The 26970-nt window shown below is 33.8% G+C and overlaps 1 protein-coding gene across 3 annotated transcripts in view; it reads right to left on the bottom strand.

Annotated features, from left to right (window-relative positions):
• Positions 1-25523, bottom strand: part of LOC143244664 (uncharacterized) — a 62221-nt gene extending 36698 nt beyond the window's left edge. The window contains exons 1-3 of one of the 3 annotated variants that reach the window (XM_076489756.1): positions 24985-25522; positions 24720-24805; positions 20011-20416 (exon numbers count right to left, since the gene is read on the bottom strand). In XM_076489756.1, coding sequence (XP_076345871.1) covers positions 20011-20059 — 49 coding nt within the window. In that variant the 5' untranslated portion in view covers positions 20060-20416; positions 24720-24805; positions 24985-25522. Of the gene's footprint in view, positions 1-20010; positions 20666-24719; positions 24806-24984 lie in introns of those variants that run through there. The other 2 variants (XM_076489753.1, XM_076489754.1) reach the window with 2 other exon arrangements.
• Between the last annotated feature and the right edge of the window lie 1447 nt (positions 25524-26970).

Here is a 26970-nt window from a genome sequence, read left to right as displayed (position 1 = left end):
AGAACTCTCCCATCCAAAAGCAATTTTTCTGGTACCCTCCTCCTCCCCCCTCAGATAAAGGAATTGAAGTTGACCAAAACACACAATATGTTCACAACTTTTCTGCCATACCTCGCAATTAACAACTGTTTCGACAAGAAATATTGAAAAATAAAACTAGAAATATAGCAAACCCATTCAGTCATATACCTGAAAAATTCCTGATGCAACTTCAATGGACTTTTCTGTCTCTAATCTACTTAAACGTAGTTGTAGAAGCTGATGTTCACATACAATGGAGTATCCATAGAAAGTTTGAGATGCTTGGTATGAAATTACATACCAAAGGCGACTACAGACTGAGTACAATTTCAAAAGGCACTACAGGACTTGGACATTGTTCCTGTAAAGTGTGATGAAGCTCAAATTAAAAGAATATCACTCGCACAATTTCACACACGTTTATCTTAACGATATCGGTAAACCTTAGATTCGCCATTATTCTGCCTGTCAGATTCATTTTGGTAGAAAAGTGTCTTAAAATAAATGTTAAAAACATGTGCCTGCTTTTGAGCAAGCTCTGTAAAAGAGATATTTCAGTTTTGCTGGAAAAAAATCACAATGTCAAGTTCTAATGTATATGCTAATAACTGTTTGTTATATTACTTTATAGTCTACACACAAAATAACGTACGAAAATATGGAAATCTAAACAACAAAATTTTGCAGAAGCTCGATTTATCTTGGAACAGGGGGAAACGATTGATGTAATTCAAGGAAAAGCTTGGGTTTATCCATTAAGGGCAATGACATTTATTTTTAAGCTCTCTACCTTGGTAAAAACATGGAGTGGTTGGAGGAAAAAAAGTTCAAAGTAGGGCTACCAGAATGACACCCGAAATTAGAAGGTTGTCGTACAAAGTTAGGTTAAAAGCCCCGAAACTTTTTTTTCCTCTAGAATAATAAAAGATCTTATTGAGGTGTTTAAGATTGTTAAAAAGGATATTAACGCATCATCATTTTTTATTCCTACTTACTGGTAGGAATGATAGGACAAAGGATGCAAAGATAACGTTTGCCAGAATAAGAACCATCGTAATGAAAACTTCATTTTTCTAATAGAGAGGTTGTTTTTTGGAATGGATTGTCTTCAAATGTGGTAGGTAAATTTAAGCTGACAGTGTTTAATGAAAGACACAAGATATTTGAATGACAAGGAACGGCTCTGAGCATTTTATCCCTAGACTTTAGTTTAATGGACATGACAATTCCCAACAAGTCCCTTGTTGTCCTTAGATTACTTAGTCCAAAGTGCTCTTGAGGTAATATCGACTGTTTCATTATGACGGTAGGTGATGCTTTCCATAACCACAAACTATTCTGCTTCGATCTAATTATAAAGAGCTTGGTCGGTCCAAAAACTACAAATGTCTTGAAAGTCACAATAGGGCTTTCTGTGCTATCTGAAAAGACTATTGGTGAGCCTGGCATGTTAGGAAGCAGACAATACTCTGCCACCCCTCTGTCCCTTTTCATCCAGTAATTCAATGCCTTGCAATTCTGCCTCATAAATGTTCCTTCTTGCTCAATATACTGTGTCTCACACTAACCTCACTCAGAACGTTCTTTATTCTTCAATAGCTCACCAGCTTGAAAGTGACTTTGGCCTTTTCAATAAATATTCTAACAGTTGTATAACGTGAGTGACACACAAGCTCAAGTAAAAATACGTTTTAGTTAATTGTTATTCATCCCCGCAACAATCTTTTTTTTTTACTACAATATTAAAAACTAAAGAACTGTTAATATACACTTAACTGTACGTTACATTTACAGTGTGATTAATTCCTAACAACACAGTGTAGAATATCCCACGTGCAAAATAAAAAATGGTATCAACATCACTCATGCCTGTTCTCATTTCAAAATAGAATGTTGAACTTTGCCTGCATCGCAAGATTTCAAAATAAAAGACAAAAAGAAGTTCGGACACACACCACGGTTCGAAATATATAATACGTGCATCTTTTGCAGTAACAAACTTTACAGGTATATGTAAAAACGGCTGGTATGGATAGAGAAAAACTATGTAGAGTAGCGAACAACGTTTCGACCTTCTTCGGTCATCGTCAGGTTCACCAAAGAAGGTCGAAACGTTGTTCGCTCCTCTACATAGAGTTTTTCTTTACCCACACCAGTCGTTTTTACATATTCTTCTCTACAAGTGGGTTTTCTCATCACGGAAACTTTACAGGCATAATTTAGAAAAACAAAACAAAAAAAAACTTACTAAGAATCTGCGATAGAAATAGTTATGAGTCTTTATACTTTTGTGTGGTGTTGAACAGTGTAGTTCTGTATATAATTTTATATAACTACCATTTTTATTTAAAATGTCACCATGCAATTCAATAAATTTTCAGCAATTTTCCCCTTAAGTACGTATTTGTCGGCAAGTAACAATTTTACAAAAGAGATACTTTCAAAAGTCCGTCCTTTCGAAGTGCTAGCTTGGCATGTTGATGTATTCAAAAGAGTAACACAAAGTAAGTTTAGTATTCCTAGATGGTGTCGACAAGTTAACATTTCAGATTGGGTCTATAGACTTGTAACCTCCAGCTAGTATACAAAGAAAATAATATCACCATGAATCAGATAAAAAGCATTGCTGTTGATTTTGCATTTTATTATGCATACACGCATTAACAATACATTGATTCTATTCCAAAATGATGCAATTTTATTATAAAAGAAATACTCACAAATTGTAATCGCAGTTAAAATTGCCATTATAAATGTCATCTCAGTCACGTAGCCTAACGTATGCGTTACCATTACCAAGTAATTACATTGTTAAGGTTAAAAAAAAAACACAAGTACAGTTTGCGGCACCTTCAAATACAAAAATATTGTTATTTCCATAGACATCTTATTTGCCATTAAAGAGAGAGAGAGAGAGAGAGATTAAACAGTCATTTAAAGCAAGTATAATAATCGCGTGACTACCGTGACTAAAACCCGAGGCTTCAAACAAGAATCTACACACACCAGTTGTGTGCGTATACACAAACACACAAGTATATCCCCCCTCCCAGTGGCTCAACAGAAAGTGAAAAAGCTTATAAAGATAAAAACTGGTATTCGATATCCGTAGTGGGCCAGCGCAAATAATCTATTATATAATTTTATGCCTAACTACAAACAAAGGAAAACAAACATACAAACTCATTGTAATTCATCCATACAATAACGAAAGACAACTATTTCCAGTATGCTTGGTAATCGAAATGCTTTGAATACTCGTTTGCAGGTATTGAATAAATTAAATATCTGATTATTTACATTAATAACATACATCAGTTTCAGAGTATAAAATTTTTCCCATCAGTTCACGGTTTGGGTTCAAAAATATATTTAGTTCTCTTGTGGAATAAATTAAATAGCTAAAGAATGACCAACACGTGTTTTCTGAACCAAAAAAATCACAGAAAATACAACATACATATAAGCGTAATCAGATACAATTTAGTCGAATAGCAGATGCAGAAAAAAAAAAAGGCATATTTCATAGTTTCGTTGCCCATTCCCTACAGAAAAAAACTACTAATTATTTTTAAAGAGATTTGCATGTTTGGAGATTACTTGGGTAGACAGGTAGTAGGTAGTCTAGCAGATCGCAGTTGATATTACGTTATATTTACTGTATCCCCAAACACAAATGAAATCGAGATTTGTGACAGGTACGAAACACATCATGAACTGTATGTCCTTCGCAACTGCCCATTAATTCCTTTAAACACAAAGTCCAAAGTGAGATTATTGCTCTTGTGCTCTTCTTTCAGCCATTTCCAATACTAAATTTCACGAATAAACCAACGATTGTATTAAATATTCAATTCTATTGTTACACGAAAATTAAAGCAATATTTATGCAAAATATATTTCAATAATATCAGAAATAACTTTAAACCATTTGCACGTCTCCAAGAAACATCATGTAACACATGATAATGTTACCCCTTACACAGTTGAACTTTGCTCTTTTTTAGTATTTAATTGCTAATTGTTACATTTTCTATAAACATTCAATTCTATATCAGATATTTATTTGCAGCATCTTAAGCAAACATAAGACAAACAAGTAAAAGATAAGTTGAGATGTATCATATATTGAAATACACTAGAATTTTTGTGCAAGTGCGAGAAGGGATGCATTACACTATAGGTAAAAAAAAAAAAAAAAAAAAAAAGGAAGTGCATGTCAGAAAATGGGTTCTATAAAACCACTTTCAAGTCCCAAAAGCAGAACAAGAGCACAGATTAGAAACAATCATTTGTAAGAAGGAACACTTATGACAAACCAGGCAGTTACAAAATAAAACACGACGAATTATATAAAAGTTTAACTAAATTTGGATCCTTTAAACACACTTTTATTTTGAATTGCAAAATTCTACAAAGGCTACACACAAATAAAATCTGCTTGTCTAGAATACAAGAGTCCTTAAGCAAAGAATACCCTTCACCGTAAGCAACATTAAATGCAGATATTAAAACCAGTACAGCTAAACTTGGTAATAGAAGTAGGTTGTCTACACCTACTAACAACTAGTTTGTTTGTTTTTTTACATTTGAAGGAAAACAGTCACTTCTTGAAAATAGCTCAGTGCATCAATACAAGTGCATCAACAAGATCTACTTTACAATGATGCTTAAACTGGTTATTAAGGAGTTATGTTGAGAATTGTAATCACAAACAAAATAAGAAAGCATTTCACTTTGTCATTTCTAAAATTACACATTAAAATGGTGGGTAAAGGAAAAGCTTTCACAAGAACTCTAAGTCCTTCAGAATTATCGCAATATACTTGAACTAAAAATTACAAAAGTTCACAATTATTGAACAGAAAACGTAAAAGTGCCGTCTGATGGAACATTATGGGAGTCCAATTACTTTCCAACCACAAAATAAAAGTTTTATCTGGAAGTCAGCAGCTCCACATCTTTTTATGGTACCATAAATACAACACCTAGGCAGAAAAAAGTTTAAATAGCAGTTCTAAAGAGCATGACCTAGCTTCCGATATCTCAGGAAACAAAGAACATGCTTTTCCATGGAGCTCACATCGTGTAGAGCTTCCACAAGACTGACTGAAAATACTGTTCCCTATTTCCCATTACATCCTCTTAAGATGGATCAGAGCATGTGATCACAATAAGTCCAGATGCCAACAAGAAAAGTAGGTCTATCAGTGACAGTAACAACAGGAAAATTATTTCAGTTGCTCTATATACACAACGCATGTAGTTACAGACCTTCGTGATCCAAAGCACGTTGACCTGGTCATGACTGTGCAACATACGACAGGTCAAGTCTTTCATCGTAATGATTAATAAACTAGTAAACATCACCGGTTACGATAATCTATGCATTTCAATACTTTTATAGCAGAGCAAAATAACTGCAAAAAAAACCACCAAAAACACACACTGATATCTTAGTTCCAAGCAATACGTGTTCTGTATCATGTTTGATCACTTTTTACGTCAGCAACATTCCAGTACTTGGAATTAAAAGTTTAAGGGATTAAAACTACTGCATTTATTAGTACTGAAACAGTAGTTCAAAAGTATTATATTTAAAATTAAATGATGTCTGAAAAATTATTGGAATATTACAAAGGTAAACAAAAGGAGTAAAAAACAATTCAAGCACTCAATTTCGAGTTTTAAGCTACATTTTATATATTACATCTCAGTTATTTTTTGACCGAAGAAATAAATAATATACCTAGAAAAAATAGCACAAATAAGCTCCTGAACAAGGTTTCTAAACAATCCAACTTTCTAAGTGTAGTAAATTTAAAAACTTCAATAATTGGGCAGGGGTAGGTTCATATGTCACTTAATGTTTTATTCTCTTCTACAATTTATCAACTACAACCCTAGCTTAAAATTCCCCATGCCAAAATCCTTTCCGAAAAATTATTTATTATTATTATTTTTTAATATAAAAAGTGTGCAATGGGTTTATAAAATCCAGTGATAATGAATTCGTGTTTATTACAAAGAACATCCTTCAGTTGCTGTACATGTTATCCTTTATTCAACGCAAGTTAGAATACGGCACCAGTGATAAAATGTGTTTAAGCCTCTGGCATAGATCCAGAACGATACTTATTCATATCTGGCTAAAAATTCACGGGATAAGTTCAGGTTACACACGCACACAACTCCTGATATTTATGACACAAATACAGTCATTGCATACGATGGGGCAAGCGTGTAGTGGTAATAAAAGGCAACAGCACTATTTCTACACTACCTTACACAAAACACTGCTTTCGCTTCTTAAGGCATGTCCAACTGTCGTTAGGTTTTTAAAACATTTTCAGAGAAACGCGCTAGTTTACGTCTTTCGTAAATTTCATACGAGTCGCGGTCTAAACGTTAATTTTAGTCAAGAAATAATTAAGTTAATTAAACACAATCACTTTACGTGCCATGAAAATTAAGTGGCACCCTTAGATGCACCCCTTCCCCTCCCACTAAACACCATCCCGCCCTGTCTTAACTTCCACATATCGCCACTAGGAAAAGTGCTTCTCAAAAACAACCTTGTACGTGCCACTCCACCATAATTCTTTTCTAAAATAGCATTTATGAGAATAAAGTTGTAAAATACCACATGTAATGTAAATATATGTTTTATAATCGTGTGAACAATAAAGTCTGAACATATTGACGGTTTGAAAATGCAGGTGCACACAACGACAAGTTTGACTGCCCGTGTGTGTGTGTGGGGGGGAGGTGTTATACACTTACTAAAAATAGAAACACGCCAAAATAGAGTAAATATTTCAGTGTGACCGTTCACCAATGACTCAAAACTCAATAAGGCAAACTCATTTTTTTGTAATTGTTATCACTGAATGACAAGTTTTGTCGATTTTCAGAGGTAAATTCCTCTCCGCGATTTTGAGTTTCTTCTTTCTATTAGCCTCACACCCTACTAGCGTTTAATACTTCGCATTTGATTTTAACTAATTAAATTCTGATATCAGATACGAGAAGAAATGGAGTTTAATTGAAAACAATACAACTCTCGCAAGAGAAATAATCACTAATTTTGAAAATATTTACAAATTCGGTATGTTAGTGGCGGATGATAATTTACAAAGTTTCAAAGAAACTACAAATGAAAAAATATATGCATTCACACGCGAAATATTGCGATTGTATACAAAATATGGCTATAAATCATAAATAAATAGCAAAAAAAACAAAAAAAGTCATGCTAGATCCAATGTGCATTTGATGTTTATTGCACAGAGGAAAACTTTTTTGATAAGTCCTAGTGTACGAACATGTAGTTGAAAAATTATGTAATTTATATGTATACTGGTAAAAAGTAATCTGAATTTCGTTTAAAACGCACTAATACACAACAGTTCGTAATTCGCACAGCAATGCACAAGCACGTTTTTATACACGAATGTACAAGTGTTGTTAAGCAAAGAAACTACACAGAGGGCTCTCTATGCTCTGTCCACCACAGGTATCGAAACCAAGTTTATAGGATATTAGCTCGCAGACATACCATTATGCAATTGGGATGCTCGAGTGTGTTTTATAAACAAAATATTCTTCATATGACTTGCAGTCTGGCACTGAAGCGAAACACTGACGTGAAATCATGTGGAAAGGTTAAATTTCACTGCTTTATGGATTACATAACATAAATGACAAAGCACTATAATTAAGTATACTTAGTAAGTTCCTACACAGTGAATTTGTATATAGAAAATCAATGCATGAAGACACATTTAACAAAATAGTGTCTCAGTACCTATCGTCACTACATCACCAGACCTCACAAAATTAATGACTATACAAAATAAGCGAGAGCTTGAGTTACACTCAGTATAACCTAAAACAAGCTTATGAACACAGACCTTAAAGTTATTCAACTGCTAACTGCAAACAGAAAGATCACAGTTAGCATTACTCTTCACGACATGAGTATACAGACATAACATACAACGGGTATCGTTTAATATTATATAAACATATCGTTAAAAAATAATTCAGTAAATTTCTCTCATAAACAATAAACAGCAAAGTTCCACTTTTATGGAAGAGATATAACAAACTGAGAACTACATAGAATAATTTCAAAGAAAGTTCTCATCGCAACACGATCAGCAAATGTTCCAAAGTTAGACCAACCAGGAGAGATTGAGAGAGTGGTTGTTTTCACGGCTAGCTCAAATGCAAATTTCACGAAAACTTAAAGTTCCTTTGGCTTCTAAGAAAAATTAGAAGTCGCTGAACACGACACAATCATAAATGAAAAACATACGTCACATAAACAGCAACTATGATGCTGAAGTATATAAGAACAAAATCTTAGAGTGTAAACAATATACGATTCCTTATATAAAGAAACAACAAAAAAACCTCCGTACCTAAGCCTCTCCTATAAACATGCAAGTCATAGAAGCAAACTGTAATTGGGCTTTGGTTTACAGTGATTATAATTATTTCGAAGTACGTAAAAAACGATTAATAATTGGTTTATTCGTTACACGTTTGGATTAGTGAAATCCAATTACGTATTTAAACTTTTGTTCTCCAATTAAAAACTTCTATTTCTCAGTTACACACTGGAGTGTTTTAATATCATACGATTACTTTACTTTAAAATTGCAAATTATATCATTACACTACGTATTTCTCTAGTTTTAGAAGTTGCACCTAGAGGACCTACGTGTGCTCTTTACATTGAAAAAGTTAAATAGGAATAACGGCAAGTCCCTAAGCAGAGGCTCGTGTCATGATTAGACCATACACACACAGCTATACTCTAGTTTCATTTAACCAGTTGTGTACACGAAGTTTTAAACACCAAGGTTCTTTTCTTGCACATAACTAATATTCTTACCTTGCTTCTAATGACGCTCAAATGTCTTGTTAAACCAGATGGAAAAAATCCAATCTATTTTGGCTATTATATTTTGACATAAGTTAGAGTCAGTATCAAGTCTTCATCAGGAATTGTGATCCAAGGGATAATTTTGAACCATAGTACGTATTTACGTATTCAAGTAAAACACGCTCAAAAATCGAAGGTATTTGACAATGTCAGTTTTGACTCATAAAAAGCAAACAGTTATTATAATTAGGGAAATGTAGAATTTATTTAACGCATAACGAAAAGTTTAGTTCCATGAAAATAAAATAACATTTAAGTTACCCGATGCCCGGCATGGCCAGGTGGTTAAGGCACTCGACTCATAATTCGATGGTTGCGGGTTCGAATCCCCGTCACACCAAACATGCTCGCCCTCTTAGCCGTGGGGGCGTTATAATGTCACGGTCAATCCCACTATTCGTTGGTACAAAAATAACCCAAGGCTTGGCGGTGATGACTAGCTGCCTTCCCTCTAGTCTTACACTGCTAAGTTAGGGACGGCTAGCGCAGATAGCCCTCGAGTAGCTTTGCACGAAATTAAAAACAAACAAGGAAGCTGAATTATTCATTTAAGCCACTTAAAGTTTTCACGAGAAAATGCTGTAGTTATAAAACAAGTTCCTTGCGAAAGGTTCATTGAAATTACTCTTCAATCAATAAGCCATCATAAAATATCACTGTACATTCCTCGAGAAAATTGTTAATAAAATGCAGTTACTGAAGTGTCGAAACCTTAGTTCTATATATCACTTTGCCACAGGTGAGCTAATCGGGAAATAGGCTAAAACTACTTTATGAAATGAAATGCTATTTCTCGTAGGCAGTTCACGATATCTTCAATATTATTAAATTTAAACTTCATAAAGAAGTTATAACTAATAATAGCACTTAAATGAGATTATCTATAAGCTACGTTCGCTACAGTAAAACAGACATCAACATTCAAAATAATTATTTACCCATGTAGTCACAATTTAATATTCATTTGCCTGAAAGACGATTGGCAATTATATTCAATATGTAAAAATATCCAAATAATCAAAGTGATGTTGTACACTGGAGGGGTGTAAACTAGATGAAAATACAGTGTTGCTAGATCGAGAAAGTTTATCACAAACAAGAGAAAAAACATTGGTTACCATAAAGTCGAAACTACGACCCATAATGTAAAAAACTTTCTCCGTTTCAAGCCACACGGTAACGAATTTTATTAGGTGAACATAATCAGAATTAGAACAAGTTTATTTTACTTGTAGTTTACTGTGCTAATAATAATTGCTGCGCTTTATTCCAGACAATTAAACCATCGATTTTGGCAAACATGTCATACCGCTGATGTTTTTAATTACCTCTGTGCTTCGAACAAAAAGCCTGCTCATGCAGATTTGTTGTTGTTAATTTCTTTACACAAACGTGCATACAACAGTTAATCACTTACATAGCCAAACACACTATGTTCAGAGACTGGTTCACCTTGAAGCAGCCATCGGTTTGAACAGTTTTTGTATGTGTGTAGCCTCGCCATACAAGTCAATGGCCCAATGATATTACCCATACCAAAAGACCACGCATACGTGTACATTTCTACCCGCTTGATCAAAAAAGCATGAAGTTCCAGCAGGGCGTTGGCGCTTCAAACCTGTTTCTGTGGTGATTATCCACAACTGCTAGACGACATACATGTATACCTTACACGTAAAGGCATAATGAAAGGTCGACAGCTACATTAAGGGTAAGGTACGAAATTCCCTATTTATTTTTAAACGTGTGGTACTTCAAATTAATTTGTTTTTCTTACCTTACTAAAACACGGATAAAAATGTAGATAAGTTCCACATGTATCCATACAAAAACTGTTAAAAACCATTATGAGAAACTATAAATAATACTGGTCTGTGCGAGCTTCTTCAATATACCTTGCCGGAGGGTGCACGTTCCCAGATAAAGATCTTCTGACAAACACTGGTGCACCTACTGATCTTGGCAAGTCAACTGCACTTTCATCAAGAGTTTCTACACTATGATTATACGTGTACAGAAATAGCTACACACAGTTCTTTTTTAAACTACAACACTTCGCAGTAGATATAACCATAAAAACGTGTGTTCTGTTCGTAACGTGTAGTACGCTACTCGTGAATAGTGTTACTTTGTACTTATCTATACATAAAAGAAAAAAAAAGAAACATTCAAGTTTTACAATTTCTTCTACGCATCTTACGCCTGAGAAGATTCTGGAGAATTAATTCTACGTGTAAATAGAATTTCTAGTATAATTCGTAACCTCTCCTCTTCTCCGCAAACAGACATTATCGGTTGCAAAACAGATTTAAGTCAGTACAACAATTTCTGATGACGGATATTTTAAGAGCATATATAAACTTATCGCAACTAAGAAGTTGTAAAACTTAACATATAAGCACAGTTTTCCATGCATTTCATACGTTGCCAAGTATAAAAAATCCAGATAGGTCCCCCATTTGTAACAAGATGTAACGGTATAGACAGAGTAATATAGGCTAATCAAAACAACCCGATAACATGTGCAGCCGTTGCTGAATAACACAACCAAATTTATAAAAACATACTTTAATAATCTCATATTGTACTCATTATATCAAGTCTAGAGAAACAAAAATTCTGTGTAACAGTTGATTTAACTTCTTTTTTTTTTTTTGGTTTGTGCTTCTGAACATAGGGTGGAACTACCCTGTATGACATACTAAAATACTGCCAGCACTGAATGATTTAGTACTTAAATACTATATTTATAAAACTGTTTTTTAATACTGCACATGACCCTCTATTACTTTAAACATCTCTACATATTTAACAGTCCTCGAACTTCAGCTTCTAACCTCACGAGGTAATACTATAAATTTAAAATATTGTTGATTACACAGTAGTAGTATTTTATTTTCGACCAGTTTTCAAACGAGATCTCGAATCAATTGTGTTAATTATTATTTAGGTTTAGTTAATCATGTACGTCAAGGAGCAGTGGGTAGAGACTGTGTGGGAGATTTACGAAACAGTAGGAGAGCATTCATTATCAATACAACTTACAGAATCAACTACTTATTACTTCTCAATACATTTCGATTTGAAAGCAGACAAAAACATTTTCAAGAAGTCATACTGGTTCCAACAGTGTGTAGGCTCTAATGAGGAAATTGTTGGATCCATGCAATATATTTTACCTCTTTGTACTGAAAGTTTTTCGACACTAAGTGTATTTTACTTTATGATATTTTTATTTACCCAATGCAAAAATTTGGAAATAAAATTTAACGACTTTATATTATTATATTTTACCATCTCCATTATACAATTATGAAGTACAGCCTCAGAAAACAAGATTTAAACGAGCCGAGTTAAAAAAACGTATGTACCTGACAGGTTTTGTGCTAAGATTCATTCAGTTATAGCCCCAAATATTAAAAGAAACTACAAAACATTTACCTTTCGTTTATCACTAACAGCAGATGTGACAGGTGTTGTAAGGTCTTTGGAATCCGTTTACTTTACCTCCAAATAGGCTTAACACTGGTATCAGAAATTTTGCGAACGGAATCTAAGTTTTAACGCTCTCTTCTCCACAAGTTGTAACTGTTCAAAATTTTCGTCTAGAACTCCTCAGACAAGACGATGTTCGAGCAGTCTGATTTATAAACCGATTGGATCAATAGCAAAACTCACAGCAGCCGGTTTTCTAGGTACAGTAAGTAATGAAAACCAGACAGACTTCAACAAGCGCATAAAAATAAACGCAGTTACTGCAGGACTTAACTTTACATATTCCAATTGGCCAGGATGGATCACGTGATAGACTTGAGGGTCTATGATGTTATGCTAAGAGCGTCATAAACAAGGCGTTCTACAAAGTATGCCATACAACCATGGAAGGAATGTTGTCTGATGACTGGTCAGCTGTTCCCTCGGGCCATTGGGATCACCTGTTGGGACCTTGACCTTGATACCGGAGTGAGAAGTGAAGTGTACATTGAGTTAACTTTATATCTCTATTATTGATTCAAGAAAAATAATAATTGCACATCTTCAGAAGTTACGTTTGATTAACAAACTTATTTCAAAATTCTTCTACTATATATCAAAACAATCAAATTATTTGAAATCTTACTCACAACAGTGTTACTTAAATCTCCATTTTACCAAAATAACATGAAAAATTCCCACAAGCACTAAGTCTAGAATAATTATCTAAAGATCAGCAATTTTGACAAGCCTGATAATTTGAGGAGTGGGTTGGGTTTCGTTGTAGAGGGGGCTTTAGTTATATTCCCAAACCTCTCATCATGAGACGCCGTTACCCACAGTTGCAATAAGACAAGCAGAAAAATAGATCGAATATAATTTCCTAACCATACGTTGGGGACTAGGTAATAAAAAACTCATAGCAACAAATATGGGTCACCCTATTGTTGCTAATCGATCGTCAACCCACCAACATGTTTTCAGAAAATTCGCGAGAGCTCAAGAGCACAGCCACACGAGTGCCTCTAATATCAGACACACGAGGTAGAAGCTCTGGGTTGTGTTATTTCGTGTACCGTCACAGCTGCATGATTAATTACCTGTAGTAACGTTCGCCTTCACGTGGTGCAACGCGTTGAAAATTGAAAAACACGTGGTATATGCAAATTTAAAATATGAGAACTATTTTAAGATTTCTTAGTCTTCGATCTAATTTTAGTTTGCTCTCACTTCTCTCTGTCCATAATAATACGTATTTCTCACCTTTGTTTTAACCATGGTTTTCTCGATGTTTGTTTCTTCATGTGAAAGACATAAAAATCAACTTTAACTATTTCGTGATGTTTGTTGTTGTTTCTTATTCAACACGTTGCAGTAAGGAAACGATGTGTCATTCTTGATCTATATATTCCTCAAATGATGGGATGTTTAGATGCTGAGTAACGAATGGAAACATGCTTCTACCAATTCATTGGTTTTCAACTCTTAAAGCATACAAATTTGCCTCTAGTGCTCTGGTGTCTCGTGCAGTTCGTATAAGATAAACGATATAAGCTTTCTTTTCATACAGTGAATACTCAAAATAGTGAATTATGCAATAATGACAATTTTGATCTTTAAGATATTTGTGAGTATGACAAAAACGTTTAGATATACTTTTTTATGGGTGCATGAAACTACAAAAATAAGAAAACTCTTTTGTTATTCTGCATTTTGAACACAACTCCAACACTAAATTTCAACCAGCCCTTCACCAGTGGCTTAGCAGTAAGCATGAGAGCTAATAATGCTAAACGTCTTGGTCGTGATTCCTGCAGTGATTAAAGCACAGATAACCCATTTAAGCTGTTGTGTAGTTCGTATGCTTAACATCAAACAAACAACAAACTTCCATCTCAAAATCTTCAAAACAATGAATTATCAATCATACCAATATTGTTAAGTGTAATATGTTAAAATTAGTGTAGTTTTCTGATGCCGCGGTGATTTTCATCCAAACATACGGAAAGAACGACCAGAATAAAACTGTGCAAATAGATGTACCGCTCTAGTGAAATCATACAATGTGTACTGTCTATAAGACGAGTCAGCAGGTTGTTAGAAGAGTTTATCTATCTAATACTTGAAAATGCTTGTACACTAGAGTTTCAAAAAATAATAATAGTAGAATTTTAATAATGAGTAGTTTCGACCACAGATTAAAAGGGTTTAATATGAAATGTTAACAAAGAATGTTTGCAACAGACCGTTGCTGAGCACAGGTCTTAGAGAGGAGAGTGTAAAAGTTTACGCTCTTTTTGTTAGCTTGAAGATGACCTAAAGAGGTCGAAACGCCGTTCTGTGCTTTAGTTAATTATTAGATAAAGTGTTAATACCCTACCAGCCGTTTTTAGAACACAAAGAAAGGATTAAATCTAAAACTATTTTCAACAAACATGTGTAAACAAGCTTCTGTACATACTTCTCACAAGAAAGACAGAAATTTTCAATACGGACCAGTTTACTAGTTTGAAATGCCTGATAATTTTATATGTTTGATTACACTAGTGACTCTGAGTTTAGTGTATTAGAAATACTAAATGCTGGAAAGCTTAGGTCTAATTCTATTCCTCCGTAATGTAGATTAATTTTATATAATCATAACTTTGTGCACACGGTACAGACTAATGATAGAAAAATAACTGATTCAAAATATTATGTAGTCCATTATTGGTTGAAAGTGTTTAATATGACTAATACTTATAATAGGATATTGGTCAATTCTAGTTACATATTACATTTAAGTACTTTTGAATAACGTGCCGATCCGTTGAGTAAAGGGGTGAGTCTGTAAGATAATATTATCGACAGAAAATGTTTTATAGAGTTATGCTGACTTCTCATTTACTGATTTTAGAGCAGAAAATCGGACTGGACATAATGAAGACAACAGTTATTCAATATTTAAACTTTTAACAAAATTGACAAGTGCACAAGATACTGGAACTTCCATGGATTTCAGAGCAGAAGGAAATATAGATTGAGGAAACGTAGTATTATGTATACAGTTCTAATATGTTATCTTTCTCATGCGACGTTCACTTCTTATCTTAGTCACTTTGGAGTACTTAAGTACACAGTGACCGGCAGCAAATCCCAAAATTTTCCCAAGCCACAAGTTCAGAACTTTTAAAATAAAAACTAACTGAATAACCTTTAAAAGACCAAAATTATTTATTTAATAACCACGGTGTTCTATTACCAAAAGCTGTTTGGTTTGATTGCTGGAGTCGATAAAAAGAATCAAAATAAAATAAGCTATGATAATACCTAATTAAATATACTATAGTGAAGCAAAGAAAGTCAGGTAATTCTTGATGATGAGAAACCCACTGAAAATAAAATTATATCTCGGTACGCTTGGTATGAGTATCAACACTTATTGATAAGCCCTTCTGCGATACAAAGAAAGTCAGGCATCTCTCGTGTTAACCGGTTTCATTCTTCAATTAATGGTCTATACACAATATTAGGCTAAGTCAGGTAATACAAACTTGTGTAGTACCTATTAAATACGTTGCTTTCTAAAAAGTCCATATAGAAACAGATACACGATAGTTTTAGACTCAAGAACAAAGGCAGCATGCAGTATATGGCCTTTAACTATGTAATAGAATTAGCACGTTTATGATTTTGTGGCGTCAGTCAACGAGAATGTTGCAACTACTGGCAGTAACTGCATGGAAGTTTTTGAAAATATTACATAATTAAAACTGAATAAAATAATATTCTACACTAGTTATGGGATGATGAAATTTATAACTATTTCAGTCGTTACATTTTAAATGTAAAAATAAGGGATTGTGTGTCCGCGAAGTTTGACCTGACTTGCCAGTGAAAACTAGTACTCTCTTCTCATATAGTTTTTATCGTTACATTACTATGAAAAGGTATAGGTGATAAATATTATGTGTGTTTGTGCATTTTCATATAGCAAAGCCACATCGGGCTATCTCCTCAGTGCGTCGAGGGAAATCGAACCGCTGATTTTAGTGTTGTAAATCCGTAGACTTACCGCTGTACCAGCGGGGACCTAGATTTTATGGATGAATGACTCATGAAAATATATAACTATGGTGAAAATAACGCCCTATTTTGTTGTTTTTAAAACTTAACACACGTGTGTTGGTGACAAAGAGTGGCAATAACCCCCAATGATATGCTATACAGAATAAGATTATTATCACGAGTGGAATGTGTAACGGATTTCCATTATATATTTATCTTAATATCGATGCTTGTTTTAGTTAAATATATATATATACACTGCTGGCCGAAATCTTAAGGCCAATGAACATAAACAAAAAATATGCATTTTGCGTTGTTAGACTCAACCACTTATTTGAGTAGAGCTTCGAAAGATGAAAATAAGAAAAGGGAAAATAAAAATAAAATATTTTTCATCTTTCGAAGCTCTACTCAAATAAGTGGTTGAGTCTAACAACGCAAAATGCATATTTTTTCTTTATGTTCATTGGCCTTACAATTTTGGCCAGCAGTGTATATTTAGAAATGCATGTAATTTAAAGTGTTAAATATTTTTCTCAATTTGTAGAAAATTCTCGAGTGAAAGTAAAATATTGTTGCCAAAAGGGCTTTTGAGGACCTTGCCTAAAGTTAGCAAAACGAAGCGCCAAGAGACAGTTTTAATATTATTGTTGGTTTGCTACAGTTAATATACTATAAAACTCGGAAGCTATAACTGTGATAAACGCTTATTAATCAGAAAACTATAGATATTTGACCAGGAATGTTTATATATTTTGAACACTACCAACCACTTAACTTCGATGAATTAACTTCGAACGTTAATATTTCTACGAGGACGTTAGATATCTTCGTCAGAGAAAAGTCAGCTTATAAAGAACGTTAAGCTGGTCATTAAGAGAAGTGTAACAATATCAACTCAATTAATTCGCTCATCGATAAAATATTTAGTTCCAAACCAGATAGAAGACTCAGTATTGTTTGTAAGTTTGTAAAATTTATGTATATAACCGTTTTTATTAATTTTGTCGTGTTTGTATATTAAAATATATTTGTGTTTCGAAGAAAAATTGTGTATGTCAATCTTGTTGGCAATATCCCAAAATTAATACACATCGACGTGGCCAGGTGGTTAAGGCAATAGACTCGTATTCCAAGGATCGCGGGTTCGAATCCCGTCACACCAAACATGCTCGCCCTTTAAGTCGTGGGAGCGTTATAATGTGGCGGTCAATCCCACTTTTCGTTGGCGGTGAGTGGTGATGACTAGTTGTCTTCCCTCTAGCCTTACACTGCTAAATTAGGGACGGCTAGTGCAGATAGCCCTCATGTAACTTTGCTCGAAATTCAAAACAAACCAAATAGTCCGTAGCTGACTATAATACATAACAATTGGAATAATAGTATTGTTGTATGCTGAGAATTATTCTTCAACAAACAATACTTTAAAAATTACTGATTATTTTTAAAATAAATCGAGTTAACATCTTTCATTTATAGTAACTAAAATAAACAGAAACCAAGAAAAAAAAGAAATCATTCCAATCTTTGAAAAATAAACTTTCACATATGGAATAAAAAGGACTAATAGAAACAATAATAAAAACACAAAGTTGAAACAAAATATTGTACTAAAAATATTTAGTAACCTTTTTACCTTGATATTTCTATTCTGTTGTTTGTTACTTCATGTTTTACTGCCAGAAAGATACTTTTATAACAATAGACAGTTGGTATTCAATCACATGATTCTACCGATGCTGTATAAGCAGATGTTCACCTGAATAAGCAGTCACTCTGAAACTGTTTAACATAAATATTTACGATGTAAGAACTGACTTATTCTTTCTTAAGAGTAATGTTTCAGTCTTAACTTTATATCGTGTTCAGTAACAATAATAATATACGATATGGACAAATTTCACTATACGCTATTTAAAGTACTTATTATAGAATTTTCCAAACGCATCAAGACAGCCTGTATGCAGACAGTTTTCGTATACTTCTTAGGGCATATTTATGTTGCAATCTATAAATTTGTTTTACTGTACTGCTCAAAAGTTTCTGGATAATAGATTAATTAACACGAATATGTTTCTGAAATTTGCAAAAACGTTATGAGGTTTCTTAATCTTCAAAGATTTTTGGCATGTGGAGACTAATGAAATGAAATCTGTCAGTAATGACCTCAGCTACGAGTCTAAAATGCATTTTCATAGATGCAGGTAAGCCTAGAAGCATCGAGCAATTACGATTCTCAAAGAGAACTGATTCTTTGTGCTTTTTGTTTGTTCCTATCTATGTAAAGTAGTTTACAGAGAAGTATAAGCAGATTTTGTTAGTGCAAATATAAAGTCTGACTTAATATTGATATGACTGGGCGTGGCCTAGTTGCTTACTTGTTGGGCTGTTCATCATAGGGTTCAGTTGTGAACGCGTTATAAAAGTGAAAAACCTTCCAATATTGGATTCAGAAGCTGAATCAAGGCCTTTTGGCAGTAGTTAATGCTGGTTGGCTGCCTTATTTTCTTATTATCATTTCAAAATAAGGGATGATTATACTTGAATCACCAGATATTTCTTTGGCATATAATCTATTCGCCCATGCCGGTTAAAGATTCTGGTTGAAAATTCCAATTCCGCTTATTGACATAAACCACATTCTGTCAGAAATCTATATTATTAAAATAAATCCAAAACTTGCTAAATGTTGCATTATTTTTTTACTGTAGCTAGTGGAAATATGAAACAACTCTTAAAAAGAGGAAACATAGACAGAATAACCGTTACGAAAAGTCTAAGTTTAAGTGAAAAAAACATGCGAGTTTTTCTATTTGGTATTGTTATACTAATCGTATGTATAGTGCTTCAAGTTTTTAGAATTAAAAGATTGGAATCTAATAAACAACAGTAACTATCACATTTCCTGTCCCACTGGTTTTGTAAGAACGGACTGGGTGCATGAGTCAACAAGTTACTTAAACCAAATAATTGATGCATTACAAATAAATGGAAATTATAGCAATAAATCTCCATGATAGAAACGAAAATACCGCCATCTTGAAATTTTCGATGACTTGGCCACTTATTTGTATGAAATATCTCGTCGTTGGAGATCTCCTTGGCATTATTTAGCTAACTACTTATTTGTTTAGAAAGTCACCATCACTAGGGTTTCTCTGGATATTATTCAGTTAGCCACTTATTTGTATGGAACACATTATATAAGTTTCCATTGATGAAGTTCATTTTTGCATCACTGTTCATCAGTGGCTTTTGATTCGCCTCACTGTAAATATCCCATAGCTCTTTACAGATTTATGATAATCATATAATAAATTATCTATAGTTATTTGTTGTTTGACGTTCTCAAACTGTTCAATAAACTTTAGTGTCACTCATTATGTTGAAATAATTTTGTAAAATAAAATATGCAAGTTATATTTCACCGTAAATATTTTTATTCCGCATTTCAATAAAAAACAAAACAAACTAAAACGACTTCATGAAATAAAATATACATTTGCTCTGCTTACCTATTGAAAAAATCCTAAACACAAGAATCTCAGAATACTCAAGTCCCATGGCACATGCTTCGAGTGTTTTTCCAAGTTTTCGTGCTGATTTTCTTCACTTGGCCAACAGTTAGTTGGCGTAAGAAACAGGTCAAATGACGGCCCGCACTTTTTACACCTGAACTTCACAATGTAGGAAACGTGCCACACTGTTTCTTCTGGGTACCAGTACAGATGAGAAAAGTTTGAAGTAATCTTAGTTCCAGTAAAAGTAAGCATGCATAGGCGTTTAACACATAGAGCAGAAGTGTCGTGCAATCCTTCCACTTTAGCCACTAGAAGGGCAAATGATATATTTTTTCTTCACTTTTTCACGTAGTGTACACACACTATTGGTGAAAACTATCGAGGTTGATTAGTTTGTTTTCTAGAAGCAATACAAGGAACTACGTTATGACTGACAAAATGGTCACGCTCATGATGAAATGTTTACAATATAACAATAAGATATTTGACATGACATGAAGTATTCTAAGAGCTCTTCTTCACGTGTTAACACTAAAAATGTTACTGTCGCTTATTACAAATTCTAAGTTACGGTCTAAAATAAAGTTAAACGTTCTTGTTCACGTGGAAGAGAGATATCTTATCATACCACACCCGTTGCCGCACTCGTCGATTAGAAGTTGATGAAGTAATCGTACACACTTGTGATGTAAGACGTCTAACCCTAAAACCTCTTACGTGTTTCGCAATCTTTTTCTTTACTAAATGTCTTTATTTATGTGCCAAGTTACTACATTTTATAATCATTAATTCGAAAAATACAGGTTATTCATAAGCTGTCATGTTTGTTTATCGATTTTAATTAAAAACATTTTAATATTATTCTGATCTTTGGCTGGATTTTGTTAAGCACAAAACGTGTTTGTTTTTGGAATTTCGCACAAAGCTACTCGAGGGCTATCTGTGCTAGCCGTCCCTAATTTAGCAGTGTAAGACCAGAGGAAAGGCAGCTAGTCATCACCACCCACCGCCAACTCTTGGGCTACTGTTTTACCAACGAATAGTGGGATTGACCGTCACATTATACGCCCCCACGGCTGGGAGGGCGAGCATGTTTAGCACGACGCGGGATCGAACCCGCGACCCTCGGAGTACGAGTCGTACGCCTTACGCGCTTGGCCATGCCAGGCCTAGCACAAAACTAAGCAATGAACTATCTTTATTCTACTCAACAAATCTTAGGTTTTAGCATCGTGTTATTTGAGCTAGCCTTCCCTAATTTAGCAGTGTAAGACAAAACGGAAGGCAGGTAATTATCATCAACTACCGCTAACACTTGGGTTACTCTTTTACAAACGAATAGTGGGATTGACCATTACATAATCACGCCCCACGACTGAAAGGACAAGCATGTTTAGTGTGATGTGGAATCAAACCACCGACCCTCAGATTGCGAGTCGAGCACCCTAGGCACCTGATCACGCCAGCCTTGTTTATATATGTATACAGGGTATGAAACAATTATGAGCATTTAATGTATGGCACAATTTTACGAGTGGAAAAAAAGAAACTGACAAACAACGAAGAATAAAACCCGTATCAAAGAAAAAGTAGCTGAAACTAACTGTAGCTAAATTATTGTAGAGTAAATGTAAAGTTGTAATGAAGACTAACTTAGCTGATTATGCAGAAACGTCTAAATGTGTGTTCATAAAATGATAAGCATATGATTTTAAAAAATTGTGTATGGGTATTTTAGACATAAATACGTCGACAAAGACAGCATAAACTATATTTAGTGTAAGGTGCTTTTTTTAAGATATTACATGTGGATAAAGTATTGTTTCTGTGAAATACTTTACAAATAAAAACTGAAATCGAAGACAGTCGTCTCATGATGATTACGATGTTGTGCCATCGTGTAGCATATTGGTTACATTAAAAAATTTGACTCAGCAAAATACAGGTAAGGTGATTCTGAATTAAAAAGACAATATGTGGTAAAAACTCCTCGGGCAAGGGTCTTCCTAAAAATATGACGTTTTTAACGTTTGATGAGAAATTAGTGGTAAGAGTTTCGAACAGAGAAACTCAAGCGTATTAATTATATAGATGTATAAAATAATACAGACAGAATATCTTATAACCACGTAAAATAAAACTCGAAGCCTTAAAATAATTGTTCGTTTTTTTAAATTCCGTTTGAAAAGCATTTTATTTAAAAAATGATAGTATTCTATCTTAGAGAAAGGCATATGTTTCTTGTTATTTCTTTAGAGAAAGAAAACGTAATAGCATAGTACTTACTCGTTCCATAATTAAAAGTAATTTAAAATTAAGAAAGCCACTTGTTTTCGGCCCTTATTAACTACAGCCTATATTCGATAAAGAGGTACACTATAGCTTTTGTATGGTTTTCGATTTAGTTTAGCTAGGGTTAAACTTTATCGTGCTTAATGCTATTAATAAAAAACTTGTAATGCTGTTCTAACAGACGTAGTAAAAGTGATTAATGACATATATCAGAACATTAAAAAACTAACACCATTCTGGTTAGGATACATTAAACCATAAATTCAATATTTTCAGTGTTAACAAAATTAACTACAACAATAAAAACAGAGCAAGCATTATCTACAAAACAGAAAACAGTAGTTTGTTAACACACAACTTACCAATACACAGGCCCCCCAGTGGCTCAGCGGTATGTCTGCGGGCTTACAACGCTAAAAACCGGCTTTCGATACCCGTGGTGGGCAGAGCACAAATAGCCCATTGTGTAGCTTTGTGCTTAATTCAAAACAACAACTAATACACAAAATTTAAATACAGTGTACACTTACTGACGTTCATATATTTATGTATTTCTTCATATACTTATTCATGTAGTGAAAATTTATTAATAGATTTCATAATGTGTTTATCCATAGCTTTTTTTTTTTTACTTCTTCGTGTATTTCTTTATGTGTTCGTAGTAATACTTTCCTAATAACAATGAAGTACCTCAGTACGATTCGATTCTTCCATGGTGGATAGAGTGAAGATAGCTCATTGTGTAACTCCGCACTAAGAAAACAACACAAAATATTTTGAAAATATGTCGAAAATTGCAGCTTGTTGTTAGCATTAAGCAGTCTGAGGGAAGAACAATAAACACAAATTATTGGTTTACTGCAGCATTTTTTGATTCGTACGGCAAAAACATGTGTAAAGAAATAACATACTACAGTCTTCGTCCCAGTGAACTTATTTTTAAACGTTATAATACAAATGTTATAAAGTCTATTGCAAGATTTGCTTTAAAGGAGTGTACAATACAGTGCAATTTGTGTTATTTTAAAGAAGTCATAGTTGCAATGTATCAAAACTTGTTTTAAAGAAGTGAACGATATAGTGTAATACGTGCTACTAGCAGAGATCGAAAAAACATTTATGCTCAAATTATTATCTTTATTGCAAAATTTTATCTTTAAATGCAGAATCTCTACAGTAGTGCGTAAAAGTTCTAATCACAGACACCGAAATATCTAAAACAACTTATGTTGGGTCCTTATTAAGTACGGCCTATGATCGAGAAAGAGGTACACTGTAACTTGGATACGATTTTTGTTTTAGTTTAGTTAGGGCTAAATTTTATCTTACTTAATACGATAAATAAATAAACATAAAATATTATTATAAGACCTAACATCAGACTATTTTTAATTTTTATAAGCTCTTAATATGGTGTTATATAAAATATATACTAAATTATATTTACATCCACCTTTACATGCACATTTAGATAGTAAGGCGCGCGCATAATTTCAGGACAGACAAAAACTGAATGTTATTACAGTAGATAGTGAAAATTAACAGTTACAATAAATCAAAAATATTGTTGTAGGTGACGCTAGTGTTACATGGTAATTAAAAGTTTGTTCTAAAGAAGTTACAGTCACAGCATAGCAAGACTTTTGTTGTTAGCAATGTTATTATTAAAATGTAATTCGATCTTAGTTTTTAAAAAGTCCATCATTACAGAATTTTACTGTAAGTCACTGGTACAGCATAACTTCTCAGTTTGAAAATGTGATACAGCTGGTAATGGATTAAGCTGAATAAGTCTAGAAATGTAATGGATTAGGCAAAATAATCTGTAATGATTTTAGCAGAAGATGTTGCTAAAGTGTTGTTTGAAGTGCAAACATACATATTAAATAGCAACCGTTTATAGGATTATAATGTCTGTTGTTTTTTCCAAAGCTCACTGGGTATAACACTATAATGGAACTCTTGCTTATATGATACTGGAAAATATTTTTATTACGCAATGTGCAACCATCAACTTCGCGAAATTTTTATTCTGTGCTCATGCAGATTTCCAATAGGGGTCGCGATTTTCCTATTTCTCCTCGTTTCCCATCACAGTGAACTTTGCTTTTCTCCATTATCAGGGTGCAAATATCACGTCATGGAACGTTACACGCGAATTTAATGCACTGGCGCCACGGGTTATTAAAAATAATCTTTCTACTTACGAAATAGAAACACATCATTAAAATTACTTGAAATTCGCCGTGACAAAGAATGTGAAGGTTTTTAACCCAAAACAACCGTTATTTACTTTTATTATCTTAATAGAAACACGTGAACCTTCTTGTCAGTCTAATGCCGTTAAAGCTAATAGTAAAGATAACAACATAGAGAGTTTATCAACAAACAATCTCTGATAAGTTTCTTACCCAACACAGGAATTTTGTTTTTCCTAATGATCGACTTCTCTGAAAAAACTTGGCGTCTCGCTGAGGGCACCATGGTTCATAATTCGCTAGAGTTTAGGAATCAATATAATATTTTATACTTAACATTTTTTTAGTACAGGAGAAAAGTAACATTATAACTGTAGTTTTATTCATAACAAACATCAAAAATAATATTCACCAATTTGAATGAAAGCCACAAACAGAAAGAAATGTGTTATCATATGAAAACTTTGTTCAGTTATACCTCTCTCTTGTGTTAACGTGCACAGCGACTTCTAGCGTACTGAAGCGTCTGATTTGTTTGGCCTACTTATTTCTTTCTCACAATTTCATAAGACTTTGTTCGTTTCTGCTAATGTTACTATTCCTTAGTTTTATTACTGACCCCCTACTGACATTTTAAAAATATATCTGACCTTCTGCTAGAGTGTTGCAGGGGTGTTTGGAAATAGGAAGTGCCGTTTGCAACATAATGAGACTTGGAAAGCACTTGACCTTGCCGAAATAATCGTAAGACTTCCTTGTTTTCTACTGCAAAACTTCCCATGACAGTGCACTTGGCATGATTAATTTCTAGGTGACAAACGAAGATTGCTTACGATGCGAATAGTATCCAGAGTTTGAACCCACTTAAAACATATATCGGGAGGAATATTATGGGAGTGCTTTATGATTAACTGTTAAATTCCACTATTTGTTCAGACAAATGTTAACGGTGTCGACAAATTACGTTTCATTTAAACCGAGTTCAAAATTAGGGACGACTAACGCAGATAACCCTAGTGTAGCTTTACGCGACTATCGAAACAAAACTTGAGACGACGTAAAGAGAAGTTTTTATGGTTACTAAAAAACCGTACATTACCGAAAATGGAATCTTATTATCACTAAACCCCAAGATTAACGGAAGCGGAAGTGGTAATATATTTATCTACGTCACTGTCTACGTAAAACATTCCGCTCGTTTTTTGGAAAAACCACCCAAAGGGTGGTATCGTGGCCACTTGATCATGTTCCATTTTACGTGTCATACTTAAGAACCACCTGTTGTTGTAAGAAGTAGAATTAAAATGCCCTTTAAAAGAATGAAGAAAAAGGGAGCGTTTCAACAAAATACTTTATCTGATATAGCGGAAGCGTTTGTTATCAGAATGTCTGTTTATCTTTCACAATACTTTACACCATCTAGTTCTAGTATTTATTTTTGTTTGTATAAGAAGTATTTGAGTCACTTATTTCTTTTTACACAAAACAAATAATTACTAAGTTTTCAAGGTAGATAGATCCTACAGCTGTAAAATGTTAAGCATGGTATTTGATTAGATAGTATCCTTATTTGGGCAACATAGTAGTAAAGAACAATAAAATACTTTAGTAGTGTGACTTTTAAACTAACATATAAATGCAGTTTTTGTTTGTTTTTTTAATGAAAATCGGAGTTCATTTGCGTTTCAGTGACCCTTCTGAAAATTGAAATGCCCCATATTTTAAAACGTGATGACAAATCCACTTTTGAGAAAATACAAGTTTAGAGACTGCTCGACTGAATAATGAAACACTTTTATTTACGCGATGTTTTATCATTGAATCCCAGAATCCTTTGTAATCCACATCTTTTTTGTAATTATTATTCCAATATTCCACATTGTACTCATTCACCCGCATAAGCCCGGCATGGCTAGGTGTGGTTAGGTGCGTTCCACTCGTAACCTAAGGGTTGCGGGCTCGAATCCCCGCGGCACCAAGCATGTGTGCCCTTTCAGCCATTGGTGGCGTTAAAATGTTACGGTCAATCCCACTATTAGCTGGTAAAGGAGTATCTCAAAGTTGGTCAATGGGTGATGACAAAGAGCTTTCTTTCCTCTAGTCTTATACTGCTAAATTAAGGACAGCGAAGTTAAAAAAAAAGACACAACCAGTCATCACATGAGAAATGTGAAATCACGTTTAAAGGAAAAGTTTCGCTGTTATTTTTATAACATCGTATGATTGTTCTTAATAACATGCGTACTATAGATATCTACGATTTGATTTGATTTTTTAAATCGAAAACAATTGAGTTAGGTATGTCTATAGGTTATCAAGGTCCCCATGACGCAACATAAAGATTATAACTAAACGGCCAGTCTTAAAATTGAGAACTTATCAACAGTTGTTAGTATTGGATAATTCCGATACTTTATACTGTTGGCCAAGTGGAAAAAACCTAACAAATTCATGAAATTAAGTT

This window comes from Tachypleus tridentatus, chromosome 2 (assembly GCF_004210375.1).
Source record: "Tachypleus tridentatus isolate NWPU-2018 chromosome 2, ASM421037v1, whole genome shotgun sequence".
Taxonomy (NCBI): Eukaryota; Metazoa; Arthropoda; class Merostomata; order Xiphosura; family Limulidae; genus Tachypleus; species Tachypleus tridentatus.
This window is presented reverse-complemented; position numbering and strand designations above follow the sequence as displayed.